This window comes from Chiloscyllium plagiosum, unplaced genomic scaffold (genome assembly GCF_037043375.1).
Source record: "Chiloscyllium plagiosum isolate Xiang-an unplaced genomic scaffold, Cpla_swu_hap1 HiC_scaffold_3, whole genome shotgun sequence".
Classification (NCBI taxonomy): Eukaryota; Metazoa; Chordata; class Chondrichthyes; order Orectolobiformes; family Hemiscylliidae; genus Chiloscyllium; species Chiloscyllium plagiosum.
Genome location: NW_028270141.1, coordinates 38,286,240 through 38,313,643, shown reverse-complemented (window position 1 = coordinate 38,313,643; position 27,404 = coordinate 38,286,240). Strand labels below are relative to the sequence as shown.

Below are 27,404 nucleotides of genomic sequence, written 5' to 3'. Positions count from 1 at the left end.
TATTTATGTATGTAATTAGTTTTACTGCTATCATATCTCCTCCTAAGCCTCTGAGTTCACAAGTCTGGGTGGTTTGGAGGTACCACTATTTCCCCAGAATGTGTTCTGTTCAGATTTGGAAGACTGATTGATCTCTTGGTGAACAAAGCTGAATTTGACTTAGTTCTTGACTAAGTCTATAGGTCCCTTTAAATTGGAGCACCTTTTATCTCTGGAATTTCCTTCATGGAGGGTGTATTTTCTGCTGAACCAGCCAATTACACTATTGCAATATCTGAAGGATCTTTCATCTCATGAATTTACTTTGCAGAGTATATCTGCCTGACTGAAACAGGGAATTTCTGTAGTATTCTGCAGTTCTGGATCAGGCAATTTCCTCTTGACCAGTTCCTCAATCTTTGGACAGTGGTCTTCCCATCTCAGCAGTGGCTTCCATGGAGTTATATCTTTGATTAACACGTACAGATTTATAAACTTAATCTGCTGGTATCTGTGCTAAAGTATGTAGCTTCTTTACTGCAATCTATTCATTTGGTTTGGATGCAGTAATTTGCCCACGATAGTCCCATTATTGGTGAAACCAATGTGTTCATTTCCTCAGTCATACCACTTGAGGATTGCTTCCTGATGAACATGACCCCAGTCTGTAGTTCTGATGATTCTTCCTGGGAAGGTAAAGAATGAAATGTTCTCCTTGAATCTTACACATTCTCAGCATTTGACTTCAGACTGAAATCTGCCACGACAGTTTGTTGGCCGGGCTATGTTAAAGTCTGAACAACTTCAGTTCATGATTTATCTATCAGCTTCAGTGTGATATATGACTAATTTGTTGCCTCATCATTCCTGTTTCCTTACAGGCTTTGCAGGTGATTACAATCTGAACACTTTTCAATAATGAGAGAAATGGAAGAGCTTTTCTGACAACCCGATATAGTCACAGGTTTCCATTCAGCTGATGCTATAAAACATCACTAAGCTCAATTAATTTTACCTTCTGTTTGAATTTCACCAGGAAACTAGGGAGCCCTTCAAAATCTTCTGCCAGTTGTCCTTTCTTGTTGCTCCACTGCCAAATGTTCAATAAACAAATATTTTTAACCTTTTGTTTCATGACTAGCTGTTCTTTGTCCACTGGCTTCCTGTCTTCAACTAATTTCATTATTTCCACCATTTGAAGAAGATTCAGATCATTCATGTTCAAGAGCAAGAATTCTTTCTTGTGAAGTACATATAAATTCTGTGCTATCTGACACTCCCTGTGTTGCAGAATCGTTCATAATGGATCTTTAACTTTCAAAGTTATACTTCCTGCACTGTATGGTTCCATTACTATAGATGACACTGATGGAACAGCAATACATTTTCAAGTCAGGACAGTGAGTGACCTGGAGGGGAATTTGCAGCTTTTGGTGTTTTCATGTAACTGTTGCTCGTGCCCTCCTAGATGGCAGAGGCCTTGGGTTTGGAATTTATGCAATTATTAGATTGCACAATAGCTGCCATTGTGCATCAGGGAGTAGGAATGAATATTTGGGGATATGATGCCAATCAAGTGGCTGCTTTGAGGTTATGATGCCAATCAAGTGGCTGCTTTGAGGACATGATGCCAATCAAGCGGCTGCTTTGAGGATATGATGCCAATCAAGCGGCTGCTTTGTATTGGATGTACTGGATGATACTAAGCTCTGAGTTTCATGGCAGTGTACTCATCTGGCAGGTGATGGCATAATGATGTTATCACTGCTTATCTAGACAAACCAGGTAATGTTCAGAGGACCTCGGCTCAAATCCTGCAATGGCAAATGGTTGAATTTAAAATTAGTAAGCATATAGAATTAAGAGTTTAACGTTGACTGTTTTGTCAATTCTTGGAAAAGCTCATCTGGTTCACTAATATCCTTTAGAGAAGGAAACTGGTGTCCTTGTCTGGTCTACATATGATTCCAGAACCACAGCAATGTGGTTGATTCTTAACTTTGGGCAATAAATGCTGGCCTGGACTGTGACACCCCCATCCCATGAACGAATTTAATAATGTGGGAGTATTCCATTGCTCTTGTGACTTGTGCTAAAAGCTTTGTAGATGGTGGACAGACTTTGGCGAGTCAGGAGTGTGTTACTTGCTGCAAGATTCCTGGCTCCTGCCCTTTTTTTTGTAGCCATAGTATTTATATAGTTTACCTGCTTCAGTCAATAGTAACCCGCAAGGTGTTGATAATGGGGAATACAGTGATTGTAATGCCAATGAATGTCAAGGAGCAATAATTAGTTTCTCTCTTATTAGAATGAGAGAGAAAGAGAGTGAAAGAGAGTGAGAGAGAGGGATAGAGTGTGTGAGAGAATCTGCAAGCGTGGGGGTGCCTAGTGGGCATTCTGCAGCTGTAACCTTTACAAAACACACCAGCCCTATAAGAACAAGTATGTTGACTGTGCATTATTGTAAGTGTTTGAAAGCCTGGAATAGTATCCACATTAAGGAGGCTGTGGAAATGATATTGCTTTATTTGCCAATTGGTGCAAAGTGTTTGAAGTGTCAGGTTTGAAGAGACTGAGTTTGAAATTGCGGAGAGCATGTGGAAAGACATTGACTGGGTTTAAAAAACAAGATAACTACACAGCCAAATAATGCTCTGTTTACATGGATTTCTTACTACAAAATTTTAGATGATATGTTTTGAAGTTCAGCACATTAAAACATATTTAGGAGTCAAATTAAGTTTTAATTTCAGAAGTGAATTAGTGGTAAAGGAATAATTGCATGGTGTGACGAATGCAATTTTGTAAAATTATTTTGTGAGTGATTTAAGAAGTGTGCAGTACAGTTGGATGTGGATAATACTGGGAGATAAGAAACCGTCAGCCAACACCACATGCAGTAGGATTCTTGTACCACTAGAGGGTAGTGTTGTCTCTGTATTTTATTTTGTACTGCTTTCAATCAGTCACTGTACTCACACATCCTCTCACTTTCTTTCACCCCATTCTCCTGCAGTGACAAGATTATCAAGTGATAAAAGAAAACAGAACTTGGTTGCATAAAAGAAAGGCAAAACAGAATGTATTTGAGTAAAAAGAATGAAACCAAGCGATCGTCTAATTCATGGTGTCTGATAACACCCAACATAGGAAAACAAACAGCAGTTCTCAGTTAGGAAATATCAAGGTCAATAGGCTTTTGTTGTCATGATAGAAAGATCTTACCTCTGTGTTTTGATGTAGCCTTCAGCAATTATTGATCTGAGGAGGTTGCAGGTGTAAGTAACACAGCTGCCCCACAGTGTCAGTAACTTGCAAAAATACTGAAGTCAGAATGAAGGAGCGTTGGGATGGAGTGGTGGGGGTAGGGAAACCTCCAGTGGGCTGTTGGGTGTGGTAACCGACTCTTCATGAAAATATTCTAATTTTCTCCAAACATTATTAGGAATACAATCAACCCTTCCTGGAGATCGTGAGGCACAGTCCTCACTGGAAGTGCTCAACATAGAATTAACGTAAACTGAATGAAGTTTTCAAAATCAAATAAGGCCAGAAGGTGAAGGCATACCCAATGCACACCTACAGGTTCTGTGAATGAGAGATGGGAAGCATCAACATCGTGTTTTAAAGAATGGCCTAATGGAATATTGGCTGCAGTCGCTAAGTGTTTATAGAATCCCAAAGTGGAAAAAAAAGTCCATTCAGCCCACTGAGTCCACACTGACTCTCTGAAGAGTATTCCACCCACATCCACCTACCCTACCCTATAATCCTCTATTCCCCATGGCTAATCCACATAGCCTACACACTATGGGCAATTTAGCATAACCAATCCACTTAGCCTGCACATCTTTGGACCGTGGGAGGAAACTGGAGCACCCGGGGGAAACCCACGCAGACACGGGGAGAGTGTGCAAACTCCACACAGACAGTCATCCGAGACTGGAATTGAACCTGAGAGCAGTGAGGCAGCAGTGCTAACTACTGAGCCATCGTGCTTTTTCTGGTGTTACTGCTACATCAGCTCAATGCTGTGTGTACCACCCGCAGCTTTCAGAGCAGACACAGAGGAATAGGATACATTTCCTAATGGAAAAGAAGGACCAGCTGCCATATATATCATGAATGACCTGTCAAATTGTTCCACGTTCATTAGGAGAATGTACTGAGTTCATAGAAACACACAATAACAAAGGTGCAATTGCATAGAAGGAGGCTGTTCAGCCCATCATGTTTGCACTGGTTCTTTAAATGTGTATTGTTACCTACTGCCAATCTCCTGCTTTTTTCCCACATCCTTGCACATTATTTTTATCTAAATAATCATCCAATGCCTACTTGAATGATTCAATTGAACCTGCCTCCACCACATTTCCATGCAATGCATTCCATATCCAAGACTATTTGCTGTGTGAAAAAGTTGTCTTGTCACAGCTCCCTCGTTTCTTTTGCACGTTGCTTTACATTTATGGTCTCCTTCATGTTCATCTTACAAGGGGAACAGTTGCACCCTATCTACCCTAGTACATGAATCCGAAACTCTTCCTCTACATCTCGTGAATACTCTTGCATCAGGACAGCACAGCTTCGAGGTGCAAGCCAACCCTGTATTATTGAGACTCATTGGTCTGACAATCAAAATCAAACTGTTTCAATACCATATTGCCCAATATCACATGCTAATCTCCAAATCAACAATTTCAACATAAAAGAAAATATTGCATTCATGTAGCCCCTTTCACAATCACTGAATATCTCAAATCACTTTACTGCAAAGTAAATACATTTGAATTGCAGCCATCTGTGTAACAACAGTAACACGGCAACCAATCGGCATGTAGTAAGCTCCGCAGTCAGCAATGTGGTATTGACCAGATCACTGTGTGTTTGGAATGTGGATTGAGGTGAACTCGGAATAAATCCCCTACTTTTTTTTATATAGTGCAGGGGCATATTTTACATCTAAAGACAAAAAGGGCTCCCGTTTAAGATCGCAGTTGAAAAACAACACAGCATTCATTAAGTACTGTACCAGCAGCATTGACTGCTATGCACTAGTCCTGGAGTTGGACTTGAACTCAGTAACTTGAGTAAGCATGTCTCCAACTGAGCCACACATGCCACACAAGTAGAAAGTATAAAACAGTCTGGTGGCTTCACAAATAAATGCTCAGTATATGTTCTTTTCTGAATAGGCAGTGAATAATTCTTTAAAATGGGCATAAAATGTTCCATGGACCATAGCATAGAGTCTGGATCAGTGGTGCTGGAAGAGCACAGCAATTCAGGCAGCATCTGACGAGCAGCAAAATCGACGTTTCGGGCAAAAGCCCTTCATCAGGAATAAAGGCAGAGAGCCTGAAGCGTGGAGAGATAAGCTAGAGGAGGGTCAGTGTAGGGAGAAAGTAGCATAGAGTACAATAGGTGAGTGGGGGAGGAGATGAGGGTGATAGGTCAGGGAGGAGAGGGTGGAGTGGATAGGTGGAAAAGGAGCTAGGCAGGTCGGACAAGTCCGGACAAGTCAAGGGGACAGTGCTGAGCTGGAAGTTTGAAAGTAGGAAGAGGTGGGGGAAGGGGAAATGAGGAAGCTGTTGAAGTCCACATTGATGCCCTGGGGCTGAAGTGTTCCGAGGCGGAAGATGCGTCTGGTGGTGAGGGAGTGGCGGTGAAGGATGCCCAGGACCTCCATGTCCTCGGCAGAGTGGGAGGGGGAGTTGAAATGTTGGGCCACGGGGCGGTTTGGTTGATTGGTGCGGGTGTCTCGGAGATGTTCCCTAAAGCGCTCTGCTAGGAGGCGCCCAGTCTCCCCAATGTAGAGGAGACCACATCGGGAGCAACGGATACAATAAATGATATTAGTGGATGTGCAAGTAAAACGTTGATGGATGTGGAAGGCTCCTTTAGGGCCTTGGATAGAGGTGAGGGAGGAGGTGTGGGCACAGGTTTTACAGTTCCTGCGGTGGCAGGGGAAAGTGCCAGGATGGGAGGGTGGGTCGTAGGGGGGCGTGGACCTGACCAGGTAGTCACGGAGGGAAGCATAGAGTCATAGAGTCATGGAGATGTGCAGCATGGAAACAGACCCTTCAGTCCAACTCATCCATGTCATCCAGATATCCTAAATTAATCTAATCCCATTTGCCAGCACTTGACTCATGTTCTTTCTATTCATATATCCATCCAGACGCCTTTTAAAAGTTGAAATTGTACCAGCCTCCACCACTTCCTCTGGCAGCTCATTCCATACACGTACCACCCTCTGTGTGAAAAGGTTGCCCCTTAGGTTCCTTTTAAGTTTTTCCCCTCTCACCCTAAACCTATGCTGTCTAATTCTGGAATCCTCCATCCCAGATGTAGCAGTTTAATCCTGCTGGCAGTGCTGTCTCTGTTTAGGTATGAAAGAGAGAATAATAATTATTCTTTTCTTCTGTGGTGCTAAACATTACACTATTTGCTTATCCATTGTCCTTCGTGATTTGCTTATTCTACCGGGCCATTTATTATTAATGCCTTTCTATAAATCGCCGTCCTGAGAGCACCATCTTGTTCACTCCAACTTTGCACGAAAAAGAAACATCAAGTACAGGATGCCCTTTCTCAAAATAAATCACCAAATTGTTGAATAGTCAGTTAGTGCCTCTGAGGAGTGATCTTTAAAAATTGATTTTTTTTTTCTTTGAAGTTGTGTGCTTTTCATTCAGAATTTTTTGCTGAATAGCAGTTTAAGAAGGCATGCATGGGTTTCGAGTAAAGGTTCTGTAAACATTTTCTAAGGTGAAGAATGGCAGGTGATTTGTTTGAAGTGTATAAGATCCTGAGTGGTCTTGACAAGGTGGAAATGCTAAAGGACGTTTCCTCTTGTGGGCCAGTTTAGAATGCGGGCTGCTGTCTCAAAATCAGAGGTCACTCTTGTAAGACAGAGGCGAGAAGCAATGTTTTTTTTTCCCAGAGGGCTGTGTGCCTTTGGAACTCACAATCTCAGAAGGCATTGGAGATAGGATCACTGAGTATTTTGATGACAGAAGTGGATTGGCTCTTGTTAGGCGATGGGTCAGAGGTTATCAGGGAAGGTGGAATTGGAAACACAAGCCAAATGCTCTACTTCTGCTCTTGCTTAATTTCTTCAGAAGTCTAGTGGTTGTCAAAGCATGATTTTTAATGCCATATTGTTTAAGTTCAGATGGACTGGAATATGCAGTAATTACTCTACCTGCGAGGGCAGTCAGGATAAGGTGTAGTAGATTCTGTCAAGGGGAAGGGACCAGATGTTGTGGAAATGTTGGTGCCATCAACTGAAAAAGGACAGGTATTGGGATCCTGTCTTCAGATTTTCAGGAGCTTGGGATGATGTTAATAAATAGGAATTTAATGCTAATAAATTACTAATTACTGCCAGAACAATGGAATAGCAAGGGTAAAGTTAGAGAGACAGGGAAGCTGAAGGATCATTTGAGGCACAGTGCAGGAAAGAGCGCTTTAGGCTCTGGGACTTTGGGACCAGTTCTGTAGCGAGTGAAACTTATTAAAAAAGGCTTGGTTATACCTCAATTGGATTAGAATGAAGTCCCCATGGATTGTTCAATCAAGGGAATTTGCAGTGCGATGCGAGCCAGCATAAAAGAAATAGAATAAAGAGATCTTATGACTCCTCAGATGCTGCCTGACCTGCTGTGCTTTTCCAATGCCACACTTTTTGATAGTGAATGTATTCCTACCTCTGAGCTAGGATACCCAGATCCAAGTCCCACTTGCTCCAGAGATGTATAATAACATGAACAGGTTGATTAGAAAGAATCTGTTAAAGTAAAAAAAAAGCTTTACGCTTATACAGAGAAGAGAGCATTATGGTTGGCAGTAGAGGTGGGAGTAGAGTCATAGAGTCATAGAGATGTACAGCATGGAAACAGGCCCTTCGGTTCAACCCGTCCATGCCGACCAGATATCCCAACCCAATCTAGTCCCACCTGTCAGCACCTGGCCCATATCCCTCCAAACCCTTCCTATTCATATATCCATCCAAATACCTCTTAAATGTTGCAATTGCACCAGCCTCCACCACATCCTCTGGCAGCTCATTCCATACACGTACCACCCTCTGCGTGAAAGAATTGCCCCTTAGGTCTCTTTTATATTTTCCCTCTCACACTAAGCCTATGCCCTCTAGTTCTGGACTCCCCCACACCAGGGAAAAGACTTTGCCTATTTATTCTATCCATGCCCCTCATAATTTTGTAAACCTCTATAAGGTCACCCCTCAGCCTCCGATGCTCCAGGGAAAACAGCCCCAGCCTGTTCAGCCTTTCCCGATAGCTCAAATCCTCCAACCCTGGCAACCTCCTTGTAAATCTTTTCTGAACCCTTTCAAGTTTCACAACATCTTTCCGATAGGAAGGAGACCAGAATTGCACACAATATTCCAACAGTGGCCTAACCAATGTCCTGTACAGCCGCAACATGACCTCCCAACTCCTGTACTCAATACTCTGACCAATAAAGGAAAGCATACCAAACGTCTTCTTCACTATCCTATCTACCTGTGACTCCACTTTCAAGGAGCTATGAACCTGCACTCCAAGGTCTCTTTGTTCAGCAACACTGCCTCAGACCTTACCATTAAGTGTATCAGTCCTGCTCAGATTTGCTTTCCCAAAATGCAGCATCTCATAGTTATCTGAATTAAACTCCGTCTGCCACTTCTCAGCCCATTGGCCCATCTGGTCAAGATCTTGTTGTAATCTGAGGTAACCCTCTTCGCTATCCACTACACCTCCAATTTTGGTAACATCTCCAAACTTACTAACTGTACCTCTTATGCTCACATCAAAATCATTTATGTAAATGACAAAAAGTAGAGGACCCAGCACTGATCCTTGTGGCACTCCACTGGTCACAGGCCTCAGTCTGAAAAACAGTCCTCCACCACCACCCTCTGTCTTCTACCTTTAAGCCAGTTCTGTATCTAAGTGGCTAGTTCTTCCTGTATTCCATGAGATCTAACCTTACTAATCAGTCTCCCATGGGGAACCTTGTGGAATGCCTTACTGAAGTTCATATCGATCACATCTACCACTTTACCCTCATCAATCTTCTTTGTTACTTCATCAAAAAACTCAATCAAGTTTGTGATACATGATTTCCCATGTACAAAACCATGTTGACTATCCCTAATCAGTCCTTGCCTTTCCAAATACTTGTACATCCTGTCCCTCAGGATTCCCTCCAACAACTTGCCCACCACTGATGTCAGGCTCACTAGTCTGTAGTTCTCTGGCTTATCCTTACCACCCTTCTTAAACAGTGGCACCACGTTAGCCAACCTCCAGTCTTCTGGCACCTCACCTGTGACTATCGATGATGCAAATATCTCAGCAAGAGGCCCAGCAATCACTTCTCTAGTTTCCCACAGAGTTCTAGGGTACACCTGATCATGTCCTTGGAATTTATCCACTTTTATGCATTTCAAGTTTACAATGCATAAATGCAAATAAATAAAGTATGGTCCATTATCTGACTTGAGCTCCAACCACAAATAGTCATGTGGGCATATGATATAGTGACAACAATAGGAATTTGGCTTAAAGTGAGGATTGGCCACCTAAAATTCAAGGACATGAAGTGATCAGGAAAACAGAAAGGGAAGAGAGGGAGGTGGGTCAGCAATGCTTGTTAGGAAAGACATTATAGTGTTTGAAAGAGAGGATTTCCTTGAGGGGACAAATACATAATTTATTTGGTTACAGTTTATAACCTAGAAAGGGCATCAATACAGTATTCTGTACGCTCCCAAAAGGTGCAGGGTAACAGAGAGAGAGATTTAGAAGAGCAAATCTGCAGGGAATTCACAGAAGTGTGCAAGAATGGTGACACTGGGAATTCTGCTTACCCAAAATTTGATTGGGGCAACATTAGAGTGAAGGGTAAGGATAGTGAGGAATTTATGAAATATTTTCAGAACAATTTGCTTGACCAGTTTGTCCTCAGTTTAACTAACTAGGTTTCAGGGAGGAGGGGCTTGGCTAAGAGTGATTGTTGTTTCGCAAAGTTTAGATTAGTCACGGAGAAGATCAAGGAACGATCTAAAGTATAGTTTCTAAATGGAAAGGATAACTTCAGTGGGCCAAGTGACCTCGCCAGGGATGGAAGGATCCAAAGATTGATTGAAAACAATGTAACAGAATAATTGGCAATGTTTAAGCTAGAAATGTTACAGATCCAGGCTACCTCAATACCAAGAAGGGCAAGGGGTAAGGAAACCAAACTAGGGCTTCTTGATTAACGAGGGAGATTGAGAATGTAATGAAAGAAAAAAGAAGTGTACACAATGGAATAAAATGGGTGACATATGCTTCGAAGCACAGATCAATGCTTTATGAGCATATTGTATCAGTATTTACTAGGAAAGGGACTGATACCATAATAAATTGAACTGTAGTTTGTAGAATTATTGGATGGGGTCAAAGTTGAGAGGCAGGATGTACTGGCACAGTGGCGATGTATACAGCAGATATGTCACCAGGTCCACAGTTGCTAAAGAAAATGGGAGGAGAGATAATGAAAGGGCTTTTCTGAATCTTTCAATCTCCCCTCAATACAGGGTGGTACCAGATGGTTGGAGAGTGCTAAATGTGAAACCTTTATTTGAGAAAAGGTTTAAGGACTGTTCTAGTATGAACAGGCTGGTTGGTTTATTGTCTGTGCTGGGTAAGGTTTCAAAAACAATAATCAGTGTAAAATTACCAGGCACTACAGTTAATTAATAGACAATAGACAATAGGTGCAGGAGTAGGCCATTCTGCCCTTCGAGCCTGCACCACCATTCAATATGATCATGGCTGATCATCCTTAATCAGTATCCCTGTTGCTGCCTTATCTCCATAACCCTTGATTCCACTATCCTTGAGAGCTCTATCCAACTCTTTCTTAAATGAATCCAGAGACAGGGCCTCCACTGCCCTCTGGGGCAGAGCTTTCCACACAGCCACCACTCTCTGGGTGAAGAAGTTTCTCCTCATCTCTGTCCTAAATGGTCTACCCCGTATTTTTATGCTGTGTCTTCTGGTTTGGCACTCACCCATCAGCGGAAACATGTTTCCTGCCTCCAGAGTGTCCAATCCTTTAATAATCTTATATGTCTCAATCAGATCCCCTCTCTGTCTTCTAAACACAAGGGTATACAAGCCCAGTCGTTCCAGACTTTTAGCGTAAGGTAGTCCCGCCATTCCAGGAATTGACCTCATGGACCTATGCTGCACTCCCTCAATAGCCAGAATGTCTTTCCTCAAATCTGCACGCAGTACTCCAGGTGTGGTCTCATCAGGGCCCTGTGCAGCTGCAGAAAAATCTCTATGCTTCTATACTCAATCCCTCTTGTTATGAAGGCCAGCATGCTATTAGCCTTCTTCTTAACCTGCTGTACCTGCATGCTTACCTTCATTGACTGGTGTACAAGAACACCCAGATCTCTTTGTACTGCCCCTTTACCTAAATTGATTCCATTTAGGTAGTAATCTGCCTTCCTGTTCTTGCCACCAAAGTGGATAACCTTACATTTATCCACGTTAAACTGCATCTGCCATGCATCTGACCACTCACCTAACCTGTCCAGGTCACCCTGTAATCTCCTGACGTCCTCCTTACATTTCACCCTGATCACTGCCTGCCATTCTGAAATGGAGCCATTTATCACTACTCTTTGTTTCCTATCAGCCAACCAACTTTCAATCCAAGTTAATACTTTGCCCCCAATACCATGCGCCCTAATTTTTCTCACTAACCTCGTATGTGGGACTTTATCAAAAGCTTTCTGAAAGTCCAGGTACACTACATCTACTGGATCTCCCTCGTCCATCTTCAGAGTTACATCCTCAAAAACTTCCAGAAGATTAGTCAAGCATGATTTCCCCTTCATAAATCCATGCTGACTCTGACCTATCCTGTTACTACTATCCAGATGTGTCGTAATTTCATCCTTTGTAATAGACTCCAGCATCTTTCCCACCACTGAGGTCAGACTAATTGGTCTATAATTTCCTGCTTTCTCTCTCCCACTTTTCTTAAAAAGTGGTACAACATTAGCCACTCTCCAATCCGCAGGAACTGATCCTGAATCTATCGAACTCTGGAAAATATTCACCAACGCATTCTCTTTCAGTACCTTGGGATGTAGACCATCTGGCCCCGGGGACTTATCAACTTATTAAGGAGCCATTGTGGGTTTGGAAGGGCAGATTATGCTTGCCTAATTGAATTAAATCTAATTAAATTTTGGATGAATTTCAGAGAAAGTTGCTGAAGAGAATGGAATAGATGTCATCTATATGGACTTTAAAAGAAAAGTTTTTTGATAAAGTTTCAATACAAAAGGCTGGTTAATAAAATTGAGGTTCATGGAATACAGAGGTCAGTGTCAGCTCCAGGACTGGATACAGCGTTCTGAGGTGAATGGTTCTTTGTCAGACTCTAGGATGGTACATAATGGTTTTGTCTAAGGTTTGGTGCCAGGACAGTTTTTTTTTATGATAGATATAAAGGACATGATTATTGAACACAAAGTAAAATATCAAGATTTGCTGATGACACCAAACTGTGGCAGATAGTGAGGAAGATACTACTCAGACACAATAAGACATAGATAGACTGGCAGAATGTGAAGGCAAGTGGCAGGTGGAATTTAATCAAGAGAAATACATAGTCCTGCATTGTTGGACAAGAGCCATTGAGAAGCAATATAAATTTAATAGCAGAGTTCTAGCAGGGACAGAGCTACCTGTGAATTCACATGCATATATATTTGAAAATGGCAGAGTATATTGAGAGAGCAGTTTGCAAAGTATAGGGGACCTTGGGCTTCATAAATACAGATGTTTAGTTCAACAGCAGGCACTCCTGAACCTGTATAATGTTTTTGAGAGGTCATAATTAGAATATGTGTTCAATTCTGATCACCACGCCTTAAGGAAATATGTGGCTCTTTGAGGGAGCCAAGAGGAGATTTACCACAATGATTCCAGGGATGATAGATTTTAGTGAGAACATTAGGTTGTAGGAACTTGGAACATAGGATGTTGAATTGAGATTTGACAAAGGTGTGCATAATCACATTCAGAGAAAGGTAATAGTTGTATAATGGAATTTTCCTCAGACTTATCCTGGTCAATTAGCTGATTCATCAATCGCTGCTTGAGATTCCTGGTCAGGATTCTGTTTGGTTGATTGGATTTGACTATGGCATCAACAATCTCCTGCATTTCAGGGGATTTCACAATAGATGGTAATTATGCCTTTTCTCTCTCAGAGGGTTGAGTGTTTTTGGAGTTATCTTCTTCATAAGGCAGTGGATGCAGAATCTTTAAATACTTTTAAGGCACAGGTAAATATTACAATGGGGATGAAAGATTATCAGGGATATAGAGGAATGTAGAGCTGAGGATAAAATCAGATTAGCCACAGTGTTATTGAATGGTGGAACAGGCTTGAAGGGCCGAGTGGACTGTCTTGCTCCCTGTACAGTTCAGAATTCCCATTTTTGGCTGGTTTCCATGGAAACTTATTGAAATTCCTGGCCCAGCATCTGTGGCCTACATACTGAAGCTGAGCTCTGTTGGTTGCTGGATTTGATTGGCATCTCATATTGGTGCTTGGGGGTTGGAGGTAGAGGTGGGGGGAGAATGTACTAAAAGAATTCAAGGCAGCAATGACCTTTTATGAACTTTCTCGCTATATTGAAGTGCTTGCAAGGCTTGGTCCCTGGAGACACAGAACATCTTTTGTGAATTATGCCTATTGTGAGGTGGTCATCCAGTTTTGATTGCATTGGTAAGACCACTTTTAGAATACTGTGTTTAATTCTGGTCTCCCTGATATAGGAAAGATGTTGTGAAATGTGAAAGGATTCAGAAAAGATTCACAAGGATGTTGCCAAGATTGGAAGATTTGAGCTATAGGGAGAGGCTGAATAGGCTGGGGCTGTTTTCCCTGGAGTGTCTGATGTTGAGGGATGACCTGATAGAGGTTTATAAAATCATGAGCAGCATGGACAGGGTGGATAGTCAAGGACTTTTCCCCAGGTTGGTGAGTCCAAAACTAGAGGGCAATGGCTTAAGGTGAGAGAGGAAAGATTTAGAAGTGTCCTAAGGGGCAACTTTTTCATGCCGAGGGTGGTGCATGTGTGGAAAGAGCTGCCAGATTCAAAGTTTGTGAGAAGATTTGTAGCTCGGGTGCTCGTTGCTGTGGTTCTGTTCGCCGAGCTGGAAGTTTTTGTTGCAAACGTTTCGTCCCCTGTCTAGGTGACATCCTCAGTGCTTGGGAGCCTCCCAAGCGCTTCTGTGGTGTTTCCTCTGGCATTTATAGTGGCCTGTCCCTGCCGCTTCCGGTTGTCAGTTTCAGCTGTCCGCTGTAGTGGCCGGTATATTGGGTCCAGGTCGATGTGTTTGTTGATGGAGTTTGTGGATGAGTGCCATGCTTCTAGGAATTCCCTGGCTGTTCTTTGTTTGGCTTGCCCTATAATGGTAGTGTTGTCCCAGTCAAATTCATGTTGCTTGTCGTCTGCGTGTGTGGCTACTAGGATAGCTGGTCGTGTCGTTTCGTGGCTAGTTGATGTTCGTGGATGCGGATCGTTAGCTGTCTTCCTGTTTGTCCTATATCGTGTTTTGTGCAGTCCTTGCATGGACTGCCAGAGAAAGTGGTAGAGGCTGATACAATTGCAACATTTAAAAGGCATCTGGATCGGAATATGAATAGGGTGGGTTTAGGGGAACGTGGACCAAATGCCAAAAAATGCTACTAGATTAATGCAGAATATCTGGTCAACATGGACAAGTTGGGCCAAAGGGTCTGTTTCAATGCTGTACATCTCTATGACTCTAAGTCATGCTGTCAGGGAACCAAAGAGGCAGTCCAGAACAGAAAGCGGCCATTCTGCTGGTGTAAAGCAACACAATTCATTCCATTGTCCTCTCTTGAGTGCCCACTCAAATTTCTTTTGAAATCATTCATTACCTCCTCTACTTAAGCCCTGTGAGTTCTAGGTCATTGCCACTTACCAATTAATGCGTTCTTACTTGCAGCTCTTGTCCAAAACCGTAATGCTGTGTGTCTGGCTCTTGTACTATCAACTAATGGGAATGCCATACGTGCAGCTGGTCCATGAACATCAGGACAGAGTTAGTCCCCACTTGAATGGAAATCGCAATCCATACATTTTACCTCAACTGCTAGTAGCTCCATTACTTTTTGATGAAGCAGCCAAGTAGAATTGAGAGGCAAACGTTCAGGTGCTGGGACTGATCAGGTGAAGTACTGCAGTACAACTTGGCAAAGGAATGGTAGTTCACCAGCACCAGCTGCCAGATTTATACCTTTATACCGCAAAGAGGAATTGCCACAGAGTAGGTGGAGGAGCAAAAGTAGCGCAGGCTGAAGAGAATCTTGACCATGAATCTAAAGCAGCGATTTATGAATCAGCTAATGAACCAGACAAAGTCTTCAGGCATTCTCCACTCTCAGACTGTGGAGGGAGAGCTTCTCCAATTGGTGCTGTCACTTGGTAGATGATGAGTGGAAAACCTGAGGAAATTGTTTCAGAGACTTTTTATTTCTAACTGATGAACAGTCAGAGGAATCCTCGCAAAAATTCTGTCTTGGCATATTTTGAGAACTGCTGGTACTCTGCCAACACCCTGCAACTGATAGTGGCTCCATTACTTTTTGCCTCCCATCTTGCTGACCCGCTGCCCCTGCTGAAATCAACATGAAACTTCCTGAGGCAAAAGTGAGGACTGCAGATGCTGGAGATCAGAGTCAAGATTAGAGTGGTGCTGGAAAAGCACAGCAGGTCAGGCAGCATCCGAGGAGCAGGAAAATTGACATTGCAGGCAAAAGCCCTTCATCAGGAATGATGTCTCCAGTGTTTAATTTTTTGGATTTGGGATAGTCATTCTTAGAAGCCCTACAGTGTGGAAACAGGCCCTTCGGCTGAACAAGTCCACACTGACCCTCCGAAGATTCTCCCACCCAAACCCATTCCCCTACATTTGCCCCTGACTAATGCACCTAACCGTCACATCCCTGAACATTATGAGCAATTTAGCATGGCCAATTCACCTAACCTGCACATCTTTTGGATTGTGGAAGGATACCGTAGCACCCAGAGGAAACCCAAGCAGACACAGAGAGAATGTGCAAACTCCTCACAGATAGTTGCCTAAGGCTGGAATCAAACCCAGATCCCTGGCACTGTGACACAGCAGTGCTAACCACTGAGCCACCCTCAGTGCTCTTCTGGAAGATTCATGTGCTGGTTTAAGTTGATGACAGCATTTTGCTCAGTTCTAAGGCTGTCTATAATTAAATCACTGGTAAATGTTTATGGTTGAGTTTCAGGATTAAGTTTGGTGAAGGTGTGAGATACTGAAAGCCAATGATGACTGTGGTGATGTATCTCAATACGAAGGACTGCAGTAAAAATAGAAAATTTTACAATATTGCACCTGACAAATTACTTGTAGTCTGTGCACCTTGACTTGAAGCACTCCAGGTGCTGAGTGTATGCAATGTTGCAACTCTGTCTGACAGTAAGTCTAAAATGTGTTTGCAAGTTGCTTACAGGTGGTTTTTGTAATGTCTGTTTCATAACTTGTAATGTGCACTGCTGTATTAAATAAACTAACCCACAGAGTTAATCAGCCCGTGGTAAAAAATTAATTGTTAAGCAATTCATCCATAATGTTATCAGACATGAAACACTAGCAACCATCAAAAGAGAAAGTATGGAATTTGGAACAAACAACAAACCAGAAAATTCCATCCTGGGAGAAGTATCAGAATGTCTTTTTATCTCAAAGTAAAGGGTGCTGGAGATTCTTAGAGGGTCCGGCAGCATCTGGGGAGAGAGTCGGAGATCTAACATCTCAAGTTCTGCCTTCTTCTTCAAAAGGATCATACTTCTTATGTTCTGAATGAGAATCAAAATCAGTTCAAACAAAAACTCTGTTTGTCTTTCCACAAATGATGCCAGACGTGCTGATATTTTCCAGCATTTTCTGCTTTTATTTCAGATTTCCAGTATCTGCAGTATTTTGTTTTTATTTTAATTTGGAAAGCTTACTTATAAAAAAATTGTTTTGACAATTAAATATACAACATTCGTCATTTTAAACCAATGGCTCAGCTTAATGTTTTGGTAACCGAACTAACATTTTTGTGGTTTATTAAAACCTCTTATGGTCAACCACTAAATACAAATTATGTTTTTCTTGTGGCTCGCAATGACACGTTTTCCTTTGACCTATGTACTACATAATAAAGATCTGGTCAAAAACTATTTTATGTTAAGACATGTCTAATATGAAGTCTCAATCGCATTTTGGAATTTTTGTTTGCAAGAAATGCAACTTCATAACTCTGTTGTAAAGCTTTTAAAATGCGAGGTCAGCACTGAGAGCAGAATGTGAATCACACAGTTAAAATCTACAGGTGACTGAATAATTCTACCTTCTGTCAGGCATGGTCAAGACATTCCTGTTGAAAATTGGTTACATCACAAGGCCAATGAGGATTGAGCTGAGGCAAGAATTTTAGCTCCTGTTCCATATATTTCCAGGTAATTTACAAAAGGTGTAAGGTTCAAATAAATTCCTCACATTTGCCGAGAATAACCTTCCGGGTATAAATGTACATCATGTCTAGCAGATATAATGAGTTTGACTGATTATCTTAAATTCTTTGTTAATGAACCTATTGGAGCAGTCAGGATTGTCCAGCAAATATCTCCAAATTGCAGAGTTGTTGGCATCTCACTAGCAATGAAATATATACACAGCTCAGTTGTGTGTTGGGCATAACATTGTTTTGGACCGTTAGTGGAATGTAATACTCATGCTGTCACTTCAAAGCAGCATCATACAGGTGTTGTTGACTTTCGTGAGATACCTTGCCTTTCTATAAATTGTTGGGTGAAGCAACCTTGGCATACTCATTGAGTTTGTACGATACAGAACAATAATGATTGAATCAGGACCATTCGGATGCACTATTTCTGTGTCAAGTTTGCAAGGTGAATAGATGGCTAGAGTCTTATTCACAAGATTACTAACAAAGGCAATGTTAAATTGCAGCGAGCTAAATGAGTTCCAGACTATGCATTGGCCAATGAAGGTCAGCTTGCTGTGGATGGTATTGGGAAACCATTAGTGGAGACCCATTAAAATGTTGACCAAAGGGAGAACGTGACATTCCTCCATTACAATGATGAATTGGAGCACAGGGTAGACCCTTTAGAGTCTAAGGAATGCCCAACCGTTTGTGACAGTTACCTGAATCTGCTGCATGCATGAGAAATACTAATGGCGCTGGGGGAGTTCAACTCATCACTGCCACAAGATGAATGTACCTTTTCAAAACCAGCAACTGAGACCGTTCTTAAATACCATCGTTGAAGTTTCGATCAAAAGCAGAGAGACAACCAAAAAATTCGTTCCCAGAGTGAGTAAACTTAATCCTACCCCTTTGCATCATTCCCTCTGCCTTAATAAGGTCTTCAGGAGGTTACAATTTTGATTTCTCTTTTCAATCATGGGCTACTGGATTGTGAGAAAACTACTGTGTACAGTAAGGAGGCATGATTGCCAGTTGCGTGAAAATTCCAGATGCTTGGGTATCAGATAATGGGGACTTCCCTGTATCAGAAATAATCACTGAGTTGGAAGGAAGGTCTCATTCCACCAAAAACACGTTTTCTCATTGAAACCTAGGAAAGTGTTCATGGGTGCTCAACATGGAGTTGCCCTGCTTATTCTCATGTGATGAAAATTATTGTATTAATTTGAAATCTGGCATTCTTGCATTTGTCCTGATGTGTGAAAGATGAAAAGCTTTGACTATATGCCTCTGTTTTCAAGTTCTGTACTACCAAGACACTGCTTATGGATATCCTTGATTTCTGTTGACTGTGAAGTTTATTTTGAGATCTCGCAAGACTCTGATAGTCACTATTTAAATACAAAATGAAAGCAAACACTTGCAGATGTGGAAATCTGGAATTAAAAAGCAAAAGATTGGCAAACCTCAATTGATTTGGTGGCATGTACGGAGAGAAACAGAATTAATATTTCAAGTTTAGTAATACTCTTCCTCATTTAAATCTTAATGTATTTTTATAATTTCTATTCTGATGTCAGAAAATTGACCGTTTTGACATTGTACCCCTTCATTAATAACGTTGTCAATTGTCTCATCCATTCACATAAAGTGATAGAGTGTAAAGCGTGGGAACAGACTCTTCAGTCCATGCCAACCAGAGATCCTAAGTTAATCTCGTTCCAATTGCCAGCATTTGGCTCATGTCCCTCTAAACCCTTCCTAATCATATACCCATCCAGATGCCTTTTCAATGTTGTAATTGTAGCAGCCTCCCCAACACTCCCTCTGACAGCACATTCCATATACACGCCACCTTCTGCGTGAAAACATTGACCTTGGGTCACTTTTAAATCTTTCTCCTCTCACTTTAAACCTATTCCCTCTAGTTTTGAACTCTTCCGTTCTGGCAAAAAGACCTTGACTATTCACCCTATCCATGCCCCTCATGATTTTATAAACCTCTATAAGGTCACCCCTCAGCCTCTGATGCTCCAGGGAAAACAGCCCCAGTCTATTCAGCCTCTCCCTACAGCTCAAACCCTCTAACGCTGGCAACATCCTTGTAAATCTTTTCTCATGGTTTTTTTTTAAAAGTTGTGAAGCAAAAGAATGTGCAGAGAATATATGCTCTGGAAATAATCTCATGAATAATCTCTTGAAATATACATTGACATCAGCACATAATTATACATGCCCCTGTACAGTTAAAGAACTGACCAAATCCTCTCTGCCGACCCACAGAGGTTAGCTCACTTGTAACATGGTGCAATCTAAGTTACGTGGCACTTGAGAAATGTATAATAAAGACCACCGTTATGCAGAAAAAGAAAGTATTCCATTTATATACTATCTTTCATGTCTAGCCAATGAAGTACATTTGAAGTATACTCACTGTTGTAATATCGGAAAGGAGACAGCCAATGTGTGCACAGCAAACTCCCACAAACAACAATGTGGTAATGACAAGATCATCTGTTTTAGTGATGTTGGTTGAGGGGTAAATATTAGTCAGGACACTAAGGAGACCTTACTTGCCTATCTTCAAACATTGCCACGGGATGTTTTATGTTTGTCTGAGAGGTGAGGTGAGGTCTCTGTTTAATGTCTCGTCTGAAAGGCAACAACTCCAATAGTGCAGCACTACTTTTATATTATAGTGCAGTGTCAGCCTGAATCTTGCATGCAGGTCTTTAGAGTTAAGCTTGAACCTACAATCTTCAGACTCAGAAGCAGAAGTATAACCCAGTGACGTGTGCCTGATACTGTAGCAGAGTTAGACTGCAATTCACACAAATATTTTCGTTCCAAAGCTTTAGTCTGCTATTAAATAACTTACTCTAAAATGAATCATTATCACAGAATTGTAATTCTGCCATCGGTAAATTTTATCACATGACACTCAAGATATTTGTTCCAACTGCTATCCTGCCACTGAAAACTAACCCTCTTAAAAATGTTGTATTGTGACTGGGTAGGATTTCAGTGTTACATAATGGTTGCAGTGTAAAGTTTCATAGTGTGAGAACTGCATTGTGAAGTCTCAGTAGAATTATTCACCTGGAGATTCATGCTGTTGCTGGTTATAATAACCCAGGCACAACCCACTGGAGGAAGGACATTAGACATCTGTGACTTCACTTGAGGACAGCCTGGAATTCTCAAAGTGAAGCTTGCAAACAACAGGGAGACTGCCCAGAGTGGACACATTATTGGGGAACATTCAGAAAGGGCACCCAGATTCTCCAATTCAGTGTTGGATGTAATGGCCTGCATTGTGGAAAAGGAGAAAGGACATTTTATTCCCACACAAGGGCAGGAAGCCCCCTTGGCATCAACCCTGACAGCATTAAGAGGAGTTTGCACAAGCTGACAATGCCCAGAGTTTAGTGCACAGAACATGCTGCAACAAATCACAATTGTTTGCTGCAATACTGCTCTAACCTTGCACACACCTCGTGCCCCTTCTAGCTTTACTACTCTTAATATATCCACCCAGCACTTTCCTTCAGTTCCTCCAATCAGGTCACTGAAAAAAAATCACTAAACCTTCTAACTCTTCCTAATTGCTCAGCATCTCTTTTAAAATCCTCACTTAATCACAACTCACATCAGATACACTACCAGCCACCTCACAACACTGCCAGTAGCCATTTCTCTCCCCTGCCTCCCTTCACACTAAACATTGACATGTGTCCCTCCCTTTCATTTCAGGTTCTGAAGATGTGAAGATTCCTCTGCAGTACAAGGAGAGGAGACTAACATCCCTGAAGATGTTCAATCGTTTAATCTCACTGTCAGATGTACCAACCTGAACATTGGTTATTTGTGAACTTTCAAGGCTATGCTAAAGTGGGAGTCCTCACATGGCAAATTGCTGGACACAGTTGTGTATGAGCTAGGGCAAGGGGTACATGAGCAGAGGAGCCTGGAAGAGGGCAAGATCACATATTAGCTTCACTTTAGAGATTGCAGTTCTGACTCAGAGTTCCAAATTTAATGAAGAATGCCAATAGACATACACCAAGAGATTTGTGACTCTGGAGAACCTGCCAACTCCAACTTGTGTCAGGGCTTCATGATGTACTTCATGGGACGACTCTGTACAAGGACGATTGGCCAGCTTCATTAACTCTACAGTAAATTGCACATACAAAAATCGAGCAGCTCCTTCAGCCTCTTATAGTTATCAAAGAAGCATGGACAGTTAACATTTTGCTACAAAAGGGGTTCCTGGAGCATCACCTGACAGCTGACCTCTGATATCGAGCAGACCCATAGAAATATTTAAGTACAGTAGCCTTGGTAGAGACATGTTATCACTCTCAGGGCACCTGCAACCCTTCATTATAATCCAGCAATATCGTTATAGTGCCACATAGCTAACCAGATAGTTCCTGTCCAGGGAAATTGCTTACATTCAAGTCCCTCAGGCCCAAAACTCAGAGATTGTCAACCAGCTTCATTTTAAAGGTAGTACCAAGTTGCTGCAGAAGCTGGAATCTGTACTGAAAACAAAATACTCTAGAGTTCACAGTGGATGAGACAGTATCCATGGAGAGCAAGCAAACTAATGTTTTGAGTCTAGATGACTCTTCATCAGAGCTGATGTGATCTCCAGCATTTTTGATTTCAGTAATTTTAAAGGTCATCCTTTTGAAGCTTCACATCTATCCACTTCCCAAGTAAAACCACAAGGGAAATGCATCATAGGAGAATAAACATAGAAAAATAAAAACATGAGACCATAATTGGTCATGCTTAATTTGTGTTTATCAACAGTGTGACAGATTTGTTTTATTTTAGTTTTGGATTTGATGTTGGTCCTTATTTTTGCTTGAAGTGAGGGCAAGATCCATGAGGGTATTCTGCAAGAATGTGTGGTTAGGACAGTGGCCAGGGTTGCAGGGCTGTTGATGTATTGTGGATAGAAGAGACGATTAGGTTAAATCCTCCTTGATGAGCTGGTCTCAGAGTACCTGCTCCTCACCTCGTTTCTTCCCAAATAATATCAAATATTCATCCTTCATAGAAGGACAAATATCAGGGTCATGAGCAGGCCAACTCTGTCAGGATCACAAACCAGCCAACTCTCAGGTTCAATGACTATTCGTACAACAGATTGCAAATCTACTTCAGAACAGTTTAGAACAGAGGCATTGTGAACACACCAATCACTCACTGAATAGTGTTTCTCATGGTGCTAACTCACACGATATCCAGCTCTGAAGAGGTGTCATGATGCATGTCAAGAGAACACAAAGTTTATTGCTAGCTTGAAACTTTATGGCCTGATTGGGATTATGGAAAGCCTAGTGGCTCAGTGGTTAGCACTGCTGCCTCACGTTGTCAGGGATTCAGGTTTGATTCCAACCTTGGCACTGTGGGAATGCTTCACTTTGCCTGTGAGGCCTTGAGGGTATCACAGAAGTGTTGTCTCTGTCCACCTGGGGCTTGCCTGTCGCTTCAGAACTGGGAGTCCAGGCACGTGCTTGGAGTCTCGTGTCAGTCATATAGACCATGTGTCCAGCCCATCATAGCCAATCAAAGTTGGGGGGGGGGTGAGGGTCACTGCCTTGATGCTTGGGATGCTGGCCTGGTCAAGGACGCTGCTGTTGGTGCATCTTTCCTTCCAATGGATTCACAGGATCTTGCGCAGGTAGCATTGGTGATACTCCTCCAGCACCTTGAGGTGTCTGCCATAGATAGTCCACATCTCAGACCCAGAGCCCTATAAACTCTAAATGTGTGTAAAGTGTAGTGGGGTCACCTGAGTTTGGTGTCAAATCTGATGTTGTTGTCCTTGAATGCCATTTTTGGTACTTGTACACTGAAGGTGATGTGGGATCTCTTCATCAATAGCTGCTTTGGCCAACAAGACATTTTTGAGGTATTGGAAGTGGTCAATGTTCTCCAAGGCCTTCCTGTGGACCTTAATGATCAGGGGTTTGCTCTACAATGCCAGGCCAGGTTGATGAGGAACCTTTGCCTTGTGGATGTTCAGGGTGCTCTCATATGCATCCTTTATTTCTACTGATATGGCAGATAACATACAGAAGGTACCAACAAGAACTGGGGTCATAGCATCAATGCGGCCTGCAGTAGGTCCTAACTATCAAATAAGAGAAAAGGTACACCAAACATGAGTGTCCTCTCATAATCAGGCAGCACAGACCATCCACCATCAGCTTCATTTGGTATCTCCTGTAGTTCAGACATCAGATACCAGGCTTCCAAAGGATGTGACAAACATACCAGAGGCGGACAGAAGGACCACCTTAAGGATGTGCTGAAAGTTGACATGAAGAAGTGCAACATTAACATCTATTCCTGCAGAAAGCATTGTTCTGGACCGATCCAGTTGCAGGCAGAGTCAGTGTGAAAGATCCCAGAGTTTTCAGACCAAGCAAGAACACTGAGAGGAAGTAAATGACAGACAAAAGAAGAATGACTTTAATGACAAAGTTAAAAAAATCCCACAATACCAGGTTATAGTCCAACAAGCTTAATTAAAAGTACAAGCTTTCGGAGCACTGATCCTTCATCAGGAAGCTAGTGGAGCAGGATCATAGGACACATGGTAAAAGATCAAAGTGTCATAAAACTGATGCGATATATCAAACAAACCTAGATTGCTGTTAAGTCTTTAATCACTTAGAAAGGGGATGCAAGTTTTGAGTGATTAATATGTAAAACCCAGAATTTCTTTCAAGTCACAGCTCTGAGGTAACTTAAAGCTTTATCAGTATATAAGAAAAATTTGACATATCAGCTCAAACAATGCATTAAAGGTGTGAAGTTAGAGTCTGTCTGTATCCCAAACTTGAATCAGACTGGTTCTATTTCCAAAGTAGGAATTTATAAAATGTCACATGGACTGACTGCCCACAGATTGTCTGCTTTTTGGATAGGAGCAGGAATACACTATACTGCCCTTTGAACATGTTCAGCCATTCAAAGAGATTATAACTGATCTTTGGCTTCAATTCTATTTTCCCATCATTCCCTACATCCCTAGATTACCTGAGAAACCAAAGATCTATCTCTCTCAGCCAGTGATAGAACATCCACAATCTTATGGAATAAAAACTTCAAAAGATTGTTAATCCTTTGATTAATACATTTTTCATCTGCTTCCTAAATGTTTCTCCCCCATAACTGAGGCTGTGTTCATATATTCTAGACTGCCAGTCAATGGGAATACCTTTAGTATCGGTCTATCAAGCGCTGAATGTTTCATGAAACAATCTCTCAGGATATATTGGCCAAATTTACTCCACTTTTCCATTATCCACAGTATTTCACTTTTGCTAACTTTTTGTGTTTCTTGTACAAGTGCATACAAATCTCTCAGAAAAGTTACAATTTTCATGCTTTTTAAACAAATATTAAGCAGTTCTACTCTTATGACTAAAGTGAGTAATGTCAATCTTTCCTGGTTAATAATCCAAGTGCCATGTCGTTGCCTAATCAATTAACTGGTCATATGCAGCTTCTCTGAGTTCTCCTTGTAGCTTAGATTTCCACCAGCTTTGTATTGTAAACAGACTTAGATGCATCACCCTCTGACTCTTCTGAATATAGTCTGAAAATATCCAAAGCCAAGACACTGATTCTTGTCGCACTCAACTTGTCATGATCTGCCAATGTAAAAATGCTCAATTCATACCTTCTATCCTTTCCTGATATACCCATTTCTCTCTCCATGTTAAAATATTACCCATGACTCAGTAAGCCCTAATTTACTTCTTTATGGTTCTCCACCTGATATTAATTTGTTAAGTTGCCTTAGTCTCAACAGGCACTAGGCTACTTTTTATTTTCAGAATGAAACATTTAATGTAACAACTGACACAAATGTTGTTCCATATCTCTGCCATTTGCTGATATCCATAATGATTTGCACTTTTTTTTTTACTAACGGGCTAGCATACAATTTAGTTATTCCCTACTTTTGATATCCCTTTGAAGGCGATGACCAGCTGTTACTATATTCATGGCCAGTTTATCTCATATTCCATTTTTTTTCATTTTTATCAGTTTTTGATAGCCTCTGCTGATTTTAAAAGATTCCCAATCTTCTATTGTGCTTTAATACATTGCAACATTAACACTACCTCATGCCATGTTTAGTGGAGCTGATGGTACCGAGGCACTATCATGAAATTTGAAATCCATAACCACTGGCTACTTTTCTGGGACGTGGGTCTCAATTCCACCATGGCAGATGGGAAAATTTGAATTCAATAGACATCTGGAATTAAAAGAGCCTAACCTAATAATAACCATCTCACCAATGCTGTTTCTTATAAAAAAACAATCTATTTAATTAGTTTCTCTTTGACAGCGAAATCTTGCATGATTATTTGGTCTAACCTACATTTGGCACTACACCCACAGCAGAGTGGTGAACTCTGAAATGTTCTCTGGTCAATATGAAATGGGGAATACTTGCTGGCCTAGTTAGAAATACCCACATCTCATGAATGGTTAAATAATTGCTCTTAACTTCCTGGGTATGCCATGGATATATCTTACTGACTGAGGTTTTGATTTCCAGTGGAATGTATTCTTATTAATGTTTTGAATTGATTCTTTAAATATGCCTTATTGTTGATTTATTGCAATATCTTTCAGATAATTGTACTTATAATCTCTCCTTTCTCTTTCTTACAGCGAACCTAATAACAATTGTAATTCTCTGCCAAGGAAAGTGTGGTCTTTCCAAGTGTATCTCCCTCTACATGGTGGCCATGGCAACAGCAAATCTACTGGTCTTGTCCAACAATATAATGGTGTATTATATTTTCAGTTATCATTTTCCACATTCATTCCTGTCGCACACTCCTGTGTGCACTTTCATTTTGTACATGACTGTTATCAGCCTTGATTTGATCGTTTGGTTCACTATCACTTTCACGTTTGACCGTTTTATAATTATTTGCCACCAGAGGTTGAAAGCAAAGTACTGCACCAAGAGAACAGCGTCTATTGTTATAACAACGTTCTCTATCCTGATCTTTATAAAGAACATTCCTGTTTGGTTTGCATATAAACATGAACACATAATTAACAAAATGCGATGGGGCTGTGGGGGAAGTTTGGCATTTTTATCCTCAACATTTGGTGTAGTGTCCACCTGGGTTCACAGCATTTGCCATGTTTGGCTCCCATTCACCTTAATCATTTTATCAAATTCTTTGATAGTCAGATGTATTCTAGTAGCCACAAGAGCCCGTAGAGCTCTCCGGAGTCACAGATGTGAGAATGAGAGAGATTCAGAGATGGAGAACCGAAGGAAATCCATCATTTTACTCTTCACCATATCGGGCAGTTTTATATTGTTGTGGCTGACAGCAAATGTGAGTTTTATCACGACAAGAATAACAAATATAACATACTATCGAGGAGACCGTACATCCCCTGCGAACATCGCCACTGAATCTGGAGCGATGATAAAATATTTGAATTCCTGCACAAACACATGTATTTATGCAGCTACCCAGAGGAATTTCAGGGAAGAGTTTAAGAAGGTGCTGAAATTTCTCTGGGCACTAATTGGAAAATTGTTGAAAAATGAATAAAATCAATCTAAACCTTGCTTGAGTCTAGAATTATGTTTCAGCTCCTAATTTGCTGAGGGTGAACATTTCTCCTTTGGCCATTTTAAGTTGGCTTCTGAAACAATCAGAGGTGTGTGATTATATTTAGTCTTTATTTATGGATTCCTATGTGATAACCTTCATAGTAGTGACAATAAGTGCGAGCAGCAGCGGGGGAAGGACGAACTCGGA

At 41.4% G+C, this 27,404-nt stretch overlaps 1 protein-coding gene across 1 annotated transcript; it reads left to right on the top strand.

The window, feature by feature from the left end:
• Positions 1-633: 633 nt before the first annotated feature.
• Positions 634-27,194, top strand: LOC148150560 (putative G protein-coupled receptor 139). The gene is made up of 2 exons (XM_087975826.1): positions 634-673; positions 26,287-27,194. Exons 1-2 carry the CDS (start codon positions 634-636, stop codon positions 27,192-27,194), a joined length of 948 nt encoding a protein of 315 aa, XP_087831952.1.
• Positions 27,195-27,404: the final 210 nt, after the last annotated feature.

What these genes read in the sequence shown, in the direction of transcription:
- LOC148150560 (XM_087975826.1), top strand. Translation starts at nt 634, where the DNA reads ATGACCCCAGTCTGTAGTTCTGATGATTCTTCCTGGGAAG. An exon ending in TGATGATTCTTCCTGGGAAG is followed by an intron (nt 674 to 26,286) that starts GTAAAGAATGAA and finishes TCTTTCTTACAG; the next exon opens with CGAACCTAATAACAATTGTA.